The sequence below is a fragment of the Varanus komodoensis genome, unplaced genomic scaffold, assembly GCF_004798865.1.
Source record: "Varanus komodoensis strain SLA01 unplaced genomic scaffold, ASM479886v1 scaffold137, whole genome shotgun sequence".
Taxonomy (NCBI): Eukaryota; Metazoa; Chordata; class Lepidosauria; order Squamata; family Varanidae; genus Varanus; species Varanus komodoensis.
In genome coordinates, this window is record NW_025335397.1 from 368,419 (window position 1) to 377,369 (window position 8,951).

Consider the following 8,951-nt stretch of genomic DNA (forward strand, 5'->3'; position numbering starts at 1 on the left):
TACAGTTGCTTATGCTGAACTGCACATAACTGAATGGTCATTAAGATTAATTCCAGAGTGGTGATTATCAAGAAATGCAAGGAAGATGATAAATAAGATTAAATATGCTGAAAAGCTACTGCAAGCATGTTTTTTTGTGAGCTTGCTGGTTTCCTATGTGGTTCTATGGGGGAAAAGCTTTTAACTCAATTGAGTGGAAGTAGACAATTTTAAAAAGTTTGGACCTGTGATAAAGTTTTGTAAATGGGTAAAAAAACAACCAACCAAACAAACAAAATGCAAAGCCCTTTCTGAATTTTTCCTTTCCCAATAGGCCTTGCAGCTTTTCAGCCAAATATCCCTTCAGATTTAGTAAGTATAACATAAAAGTCCTTACAGCCATGGGAAGTTAGTGTCCATGGAAACTTTTCTTGCCTGGCTTAACAGGGCAGAGCAAAAATGCAGAGCTGTAACAACTTGCTGGGGATGGACCAGAATTCCTTGTAAGGACATAATAATTAATAATGCTATAACAGTCACACCCATGGTGACCTCTTTTCATTGTGAGAAACTGCTATTTATCCCCCCCCCCTTTGTCTTCCGTTCCTTAATGAGTTAGTGACCCGTAAGAGGACACCCCCTTTTATTCCATGACTCAGGAGCCTTTGGTAGAGGACTTTGTCAAAAACCTTTTGGGAGTCCAAGTAAACATTATTACTTGCCATGTTTGTAAACATAGTTAATCCAGCTTGATTTATTGCTAATAAGAAGTATTTGAAAGTGCCACATTTGATCACCACTCTTTCTTTTTGTGGTGGAGGCTTAGAAATGGATTTTGGTACAAGTGCCTGAGCCGGCTTAAGAAAAACAGTTTTAAAATATTGCGTTAATAATATAAATTGTAATTGTTGTGACTATTGTTAGTTTCTGTTGCATTTTCAAATTTTCAGTTATTACTTTGCCATATTATTTTACATTTTCTTATTATTTTAATGAGAAAAACTAAATTATTAATTAGCCCAAGAGATTATGAATTCTTGTCCACCCCAAAACAGAGTAAGCTAATGTTTTTTTCTTCACCATCAGTGGATGGAATAGATTTAAATAGTAGTCCTATAAGAAGATTTTTTTTCTTGAGATTCCTCCTGAAGATGTGCCAACCTCAGTAGCAACAAATATACAGGATAGTTACAATGCCATAAATATATTTGCTGAGAAGCATATTCTAGGAAAAAGCAAAAGGCAGTAGACGTCTTCACTGATTGTAGCCTGTTTTATCAGCAATTACATCAAGTAAGAGATAAACTTGAAAGTTAACATATATCCCTGAAACATTTGGAAGAACATTCCCAGAGTACAATACACCCTTTTAGGGAATCTAAAGTAACTGGGAGAGTAGAAGTCACAGCAGTAGAAATCTAAACTGATATTCCATTAATTTAAGAACTTAGGATTTACAGCTTTTAAAACTGGCTTTGAACATTCCCCCTATAACAGGAATATCCTATATCAGGGATATAAAAAGTTAGCAGCTGAACATTTACTTTAGAGATAAAGTAGACTTGTTGAAATAAGGAACATACCAGGTTGGGCACTTGGAAAGAGATGTTATTTAACCTTTAAAACAATTAATTCATACACTTTTAAAAAGATATAATATGGTCACAACACAAATGTTCTGTGATACTATTAAAAAAAACCTCTGTTAAACAGTACAAAGCTTATTTCTCAGAATGCATGTCTCGGAACATGGGAATGAAAGCAAGCAGGAGAGCCCCACCGGAATCTGTATCAGGCCAAAGCTTTTCATAAATGATGGCCTAAGCAGTGAAGTGGCAAATTTACTGCAGATCCCAAATATTTAGGGTGGTTAAAACCAAGAGGGATTGTGAGGGCTCCAAAGAGATTGAGATCCAAGATTTGCGATGGGACATCAAAATGGCAAATGCAGTGCAATGTAAGCAGATCTAATATAATGCAAGTTGAGGGGGGGAAAGCAACTTCAAGTCTAGGCTGATGGGATCAGAGCTAGCAGTGAGTAAGCGAGACAGAAATCTCGGGGTGGTGCTGGGCAGCTTGTTGAATCTGTTGACCTGGTGCACCGCCGCTGTAAAAAAAGGCTAGGAAAGGATTTGGAGTGCCAGGATCATGCTCCCCTGAAAAGAACCTTGGTGCAACCACACTCTGGCCGCTGCACCCGAAAAAGAGCATTACTGAGCTGGAAAAGTAGCAGTGCAGAATGATCAAGGGCTGAAGCCTCTCTTCTGTGAAGAACAACTGGGATTATTTAGCTCAGAAAAAAGTGAGTTGGGGAGAAATGATACAGGTGTTTAAAATTATGCATGAGACAGCAAAAATTGAGACTTTTTCTCTCTTCTCCATACAACTAGAAACTGGGGTCACCCCATAAAGGTGGAGGATTCAGGGCAGAGAAAAGAAAGTCCTTCTTCCCACAGTGAATAGTTAAACTATGGCAATCACTGCCCCAGGAGGTAGTGATGGTCACCATTTTGGGGGGCCTTCAGAAGGGATTGGACGAATGCATGAGGGAGGAGGCTGTCAGCCACTGGCCTTGTGTTGTGCTCCCTCTGCCATCAGTGGTGGGATTCCTGAGGATCTTGGGCAGGCCGAGCTCCTTTTCCTGTCCTGCTGGAGGGATCCTGTGGCAGCTGGTTTGCGACTGTGTGAACAGAGTGCTGGACCAGATGGACCTTGGTCTGATCCAGAGTGGCTATTCGCATATCCTTCTCATCATGAAAAAAATGGCCAACCGAAACTGTGACTAGGCTAGAAAGGAAAAGGTCAGAAAGTCTGCCTAAATTTATTCAAATTCCATGAAACACATAACCATATATTTGATCAATCTAATATACAATAAATGCAATATTTATCTCAGTGGGAATCTTCTTTTCCTTCTTTTGTTTGCTTCAATAAAAGACCATTATAGCCAACACAAGATTACACTAAATAACACAGTAATATGCCAAATGCATTATTTCATCGGACAGTGCCCAATGCCGGCACTTGGTTCATGCAGCTGATGTTGGGCTAGCGTAAGCACCCTCACACACAATGCCAGTGGAAAATCTCCACCCAAAAATGGATTCTTTGCATTTTACATCTGTCAGTTATGCGTTAGTGGTGGCAATATCCCTTCAAATACAGGCAAATCCCCTTTATAGTTCAGGAGGACGTACTCCCAGGAAGTGTGTATAGGATTGCAGCTCTTATCACTGATGGATAGGTTTTAAAAATAAAGACTGAAATAATAGAGTAGATACTATGATACTATTCTGTGAAACAGATGCTAAGGTTTGTAGACCTTCTTTGGTTCATTCATTGTATGGTTTGAAAAATATGCAATAAACAAGGATATCAGAATTATAGTCCTCCTGGTACAGAAATCTAGCAACATACATAGGAAGGAACCTACATAAAACTGTTGCTCAGCCACTGCAGTTCCTGGTTGAGGCTCTGGGCGCCGCTGTTTACCAGTAAGAAAGCAGGTTGGAATGGAAAGACCAGATCAATTTCCGGAGCTTTATGCATGGTGAGCAAGGCAGTGACAGCACAGGACAATCAAAGAAACGAGCAAGAAAAATATTCCTCCATCAAGGAAGAAAAGTAGCGAGATAGTTCAAAGGAACTCTTTAAAAAGGTAATTCCAGAGAGCTTGCAATGGCAGGCACTCCAAGCCTCCAGCAATGCAGTGGCTCCTTCTGGCTTTCTTTGATTGCAGTTTGGCAGTTAAATTATGGTCAAGTCCACTACTCAATTCCCGAGGAACTGCAGAAAGGCTCTTATGTGGGGAACATTGCAGAGGACCTGGGGCTGGGATCCAGCAAGTTCTCAGACAGCAGAGTGCGCATCATTTCTGAAGGTATGCTTCAATATTTTACCTTGAATTTTAAGAATGGCCATTTGTATGTCTCTGAAAGAATAGACAGAGATGAAATGTGCGGGTGGGAAAAGAAGTGTGTGTTGAATCTGGAGCTCCTCGATGAGGACAGAGTGAAGCTGTTCACGATTGAAATTGAAATCACAGATATAAATGATCATGCTCCGACTTTCACACCGGCATACCTAGAGCTAAAGATAAGCGAAACAGCAGCCACTGGGACTCATTTCCCGTTGCAAGAAGCTCAGGATTCTGACAGTGGAGATTTTTCCCTGCTGAACTATCATCTGAGTAGCAGCAAGCATTTCTCCTTGAAGCTACAGAGGACATCTGATCGGGACAAATACCCAGAACTTGTGCTAGAGCAATCCTTAGACAGGGAGGAAGAAGCTGTCCACTTTCTGCTCCTCACAGCCACCGATGGAGGACAGCCGGCAAAATCCGGTACTCTGCAGATCCGCATAAACATTCTGGATGTAAATGACAATGCGCCAGTTTTCAACCAGCCTCTGTATAAAGTGAGCATTTTGGAAAGCATTCCCATTGGTTCTGTACTGCTTACTGTGAATGCTACAGATGCGGATGAAGAAATGAATTCTGAGGTGACTTACTCATTCCTGAAAATAAAAGAGAAAGCATCGCAACACTTCCAAATAAATTCTAAAAGTGGGGAAATATCAACCAAACGAAACCTGGACTATGAGGAAAATGCATTATATGAGATAGAAGTTCAAGCAAAAGACAGTGGAGGTCTTTCCGACAGGGCTAAAGTATTGATACAGCTTATTGATGTTAATGACAATGCTCCTAAGATAACTGTCACCACAATTTTTAACTCTATCCGTGAAGGAAGCTCACCAGGAACCGTAGTTGCTCTACTGAACATACAAGACAAAGATATAGGTGAGAATGGGGAGGTGATATGTTCAGTTCCTGCAAATCTTCCATTCCATTTAAAGAAATCATTTGATAACTATTACCATTTGATGACCGACAGAACCCTCGACAGGGAAGAAATATCAAAATATGATATAACCATTACTGCTACAGACAAAGGGAATCCTCCATTATCAGCCACTGCAATTATCTTTTTAGAAATTTCTGATGTAAATGATAATGCCCCAGTGTTTGGCAAAACGCAGTATACTTCTTATATTTCTGAAAATAATCCCCGAGGTGAGTCTGTTTGCTACATGCAAGCAAATGATCCCGACTTTATGGAAAATGCCACAGTCACTTTTTCGATCATTGAAGGGAGTATCAGCAATTTTGCTCTTTCCTCTTACCTCTCCATTAACTCTGAGACTGGAGTTATTTATGCACTGCAGTCCTTTGATTACGAAAGGTTCAAGGAGATCAGCTTCCAGGTGAAGGCCCAGGACGGGGGCTCCCCACCACTCAGCTCCAACGTCTCCGTGACCCTCTTCATCCTGGACCAGAACGACAATGCCCCGGAGATCCTGTACCCCTCCCCTCCCACCGATGGCTCCACCGGCCTCGAACTGGCCCCCCGTTCCTCCGAGCCGGGCTACCTGGTAATGAAGGTGGTGGCTGTGGATGCGGATTCTGGCCAGAATGCCTGGCTCTCATACCAGCTGGCCAAGGCCACAGAGCCGGGTCTCTTTGCCATGGGCCTGCACACTGGAGAGGTCCAAACAGTCCGCCACTTCCTGGAGAAGGATGCCCTGAGGCAGATCCTGGTGGTCTTGGTGAAGGACAACGGGCAGCCTCCCCTCTCTGCCTCCATCACAGTCACCATCGTACTGGCCGACAGCATCCCTGAAGTTCTCTCAGATATAAGCAACATAGCTGCTCCTGTGGATTCCCAGTCCGGCCTCACCTTCTACCTGGCAATTGCAGTGACTTTTGTCTCCTGCTTGTTCTTCGCCTTCCTCCTCATGCTACTGGCACTCAGGCTTCGCAGCTGGAGAAATTCTCAGCTGTGTGACAATGGAAGTGTGCATTTTAATGGTACTCCAGTTTCACAGTTTGTGGGCATTGATGGCGTTCGAGCGTTCCTTCAGTCTTATTGTCAGGAGGTGTCATTGACTTCAGGTTCCCGGAAAAGCCAAGTTTTGTTTCCAGTTGGAAGCTGTACCAATACTCTGACGCCACAGCAGGGGCCTGATAATCTGGGCCCCTTACTCATAGCCAGTGAGCCTGGCACCACCATGGAGGGGGCGACTGGCTTCCAGGTGAGCAGTGGCATTTCAATGCTTCTGTTTTGTTCTCCCATCAGTGAAGTCTGTGTTTCATTTGTGTTGATTTGATAGGCTTCATTTTCATGAATTTTCATTAAATGAGGTTCTTTAATCACAAAGACTGGATGAGGCATGGGTATTCTTAACATTAATATGTAAAGAGGTAAAATGTTTTGAAGTCATTAACTGCCTTTTCCTCTCTGCTGAAGCCTAGGATTGCACTGATTCAGGAAAATACTGTAGTTTTTAAGTCACGTGTGAAAGATTCTGCCAAGATTGGCTGTTGACTATGTAGCAAACGCTAATTGCATATCGCTTGGTAGCCATATTTTCCTACCAACGGAAGTATCAAGGCCATAATGAGGTGAGTTTACAGGTCTAGTGTTGATCCTGCATTATGGAACAAACCGCTGGGAGTACAGGATGTATGTGTGGTGACACAGGTCAGTTAACACTTTTGTCTATACCATCTCTAGACATAGAAACATAGGAGAAGACTGACAGGTGAACCAGAGCTAGCCATGGGAAGGGGTATGAGGCCCCGTGTAAGAGGCATCCTGGCCAGGCCATGTAACTGCACCATTGTGTTTGCTGAAGAACTATAAAAGGTGGACACGATGTTGAGCGGCAGAAGGCAACCAGGTGGTGGATGTTTCTTGTTTCTTCCACCAGCAGAGCATCTCCTTAGAGAGTCAGGACACAACAATGCTGGGAGAGGGAAGGTCAAATCATTTTGGACATTCTGATCTTGAGGGAGAATAGGAAGCATGACAGATTTGCCTTACTTGCTCCTGTCCAGTTGAATCTGAGCAGCCAAAGTAGTCAAGCTCTGACCTATGATCAATGGATGAATACAGGGAAAAAGGAATACGCACAGACAGAGGGCTCCAGCCACATTTGCATCTTGACAGGCCTCCTCCTGCAGCAGATGAGATGTCATCCAGTTTTCTTCAGTAGAAACATAATTAAGAGTTGAGAATGGGGCTGATGCAGTTTGGGGCTGAGCCTCTGGGTGTCACTGTTCACCAATAAGGAACAGAACGGAAATCTCCAGCCCATCTCCTCCTGCTGTTCTGCCATACACAAGCCCCAAAGAACTGAAGAAGAAGCTGACGGATGGATGCAGCTGTGCTCAGAAAAACAGTTGGCCACACTCTCTTTTAGGGCAGGGAAAATCATCCTTTATCCTCCTGCGGGAACATGGAAGAAATGCAGAGGCAAAGGAGATACAAGCAGGGAATCCTGCAGTGCCTGCTCCTAGTGCTGACCTGGAGGAGAGTTTCTGGACAGATCCACTATTCCATCCCTGAGGAGGTGCAGAAGGGCTCCTTTGTGGGCAATCTTGTGAAGGACCTGGGCATGGATGGGAAGCCCCCTTTGGGCCATGGACTGCGCATTGTTTCCAATGTAGGTATGATTCAGTATTTTTCTTTGAATGCCCACAGGGGGCATTTGCTAACTGCTGAGAGAATTGACAGAGAAGAAATCTGTGGGAAGGCAGAGAAATGCACTGTAAAGCTCCAGGTCCTGCTTGAAAGCAAATTAAAACTATATGAAGTTGAGGTGGAAATCACCGACGTCAACGATAATGCTCCTCAATTTTCTCTGGGGGAGCAGGAGCTGGAGATAAGCGAGGGGTCTTTCCCAGGATTTCAGGTCCCTCTCCCTGAAGCTCAGGATGCAGATTTGGGGATCAATTCTGTTCAGAGCTACCAACTCACAGGCAGTGGTCATTTTTCCCTGGACATGAAGATAGGACAAAATGGTATCAGAAATCCTGAGCTGGTGTTGGAGAAGTCTCTGGACAGAGAGGAACAGTCAGTTTATGAGCTCATCCTCACAGCTACTGATGGAGGTGATCCTGTTCGATCCGGCACCATACAAATCAAAGTCAAAGTTTTGGATGCAAATGACAATGCACCGATTTTTACTCAGTCTTCCTACGAAGTGAACATCTGGGAGAATATGCCAATAGGATCCAGTATACTGCAAGTAAGTGCCACTGATCTAGATGAGGGAATCAATGGAGAGGTGAAATATTTCCTTAAAAAAACAACTCTGTCTCATTTTCCAATGTTTGCCATGAATTCCACTACGGGTGAAATTACTCTCACAGGCAACCTTGATTATGAGGAATCCTCTTCGTATGAATTAGAGGTGCAGGCCAAAGATGGGGGAGGTCTGAGTGACAGATCGAAAGTCATTATCTTCATTGGAGATTTGAATGACAATGCACCCGTGCTAGCAGTTACCTTTGCCACCAAGGCCATCCTCGAAAGCTCACCACCTGGAACAGTAATAGCCATATTAAATGTCCGAGACCAAGACGCAGGTGTCAATGGGGAAATTGCATGTTCCATCCCCAACAATATCCCTTTCCAGCTGAAGAAGTCAATGGAGAACTTCTACAGTTTAGTGACATGCAATTCTCTTGACAGGGAACAGGCGACAGAGTTCAAGGTACCTGTCACAGTCACTGACCATGGAATTCCCCCTCTTTCAACAGCCACAGTAATTGAGCTAAATATTTTAGATGTAAATGACAACCCACCCCTCTTTGAAGAATCACAATATACTTTCTATACTGCTGAGAATAACCAAAGAGGTTGCCAGATCTTTTCCTTAAAAGCAAATGATCCAGACTGGGAGGAGAATGCCAGAATAACGTATTCCATCATCCAAGACAAGGCAAGCAGCTCCCTCCTCTCCTCCTACCTCTCCATTAACTCTGAGACAGGCATTGTTTATGCGCTGCACTCCTTCGATTATGAAGAGGTTCGGGAGATCAGCTTCCGGGTGAAGGCCCAGGACGGGGGCTCCCCACCGCTCAGCTCCAACGTCTCCGTGACCCTCTTCATCCTGGACCAGAACGA

The 8,951-nt window shown here is 43.6% G+C and overlaps 2 protein-coding genes across 2 annotated transcripts in view; both read left to right on the forward strand.

Annotated features, from left to right (window-relative positions):
• Positions 1-6,147, forward strand: part of LOC123019783 (protocadherin gamma-A10-like) — an 8,223-nt gene extending 2,076 nt beyond the window's left edge. The window contains exons 3-4 of the mRNA XM_044422849.1: positions 1,662-1,744; positions 3,665-6,147. Of these exons, the coding sequence (XP_044278784.1) occupies positions 1,662-1,744; positions 3,665-6,147 (2,566 nt within the window). The remainder of the gene's footprint in view (positions 1-1,661; positions 1,745-3,664) is intronic.
• Positions 6,148-7,069: 922 nt separating this feature from the next.
• Positions 7,070-8,951, forward strand: part of LOC123019784 (cadherin-23-like) — a 19,839-nt gene continuing 17,957 nt past the window's right edge. The window contains exon 1 of the mRNA XM_044422850.1: positions 7,070-8,951. Within this exon, the coding sequence (XP_044278785.1) occupies positions 7,279-8,951 (1,673 nt within the window). The 5' untranslated portion in view covers positions 7,070-7,278.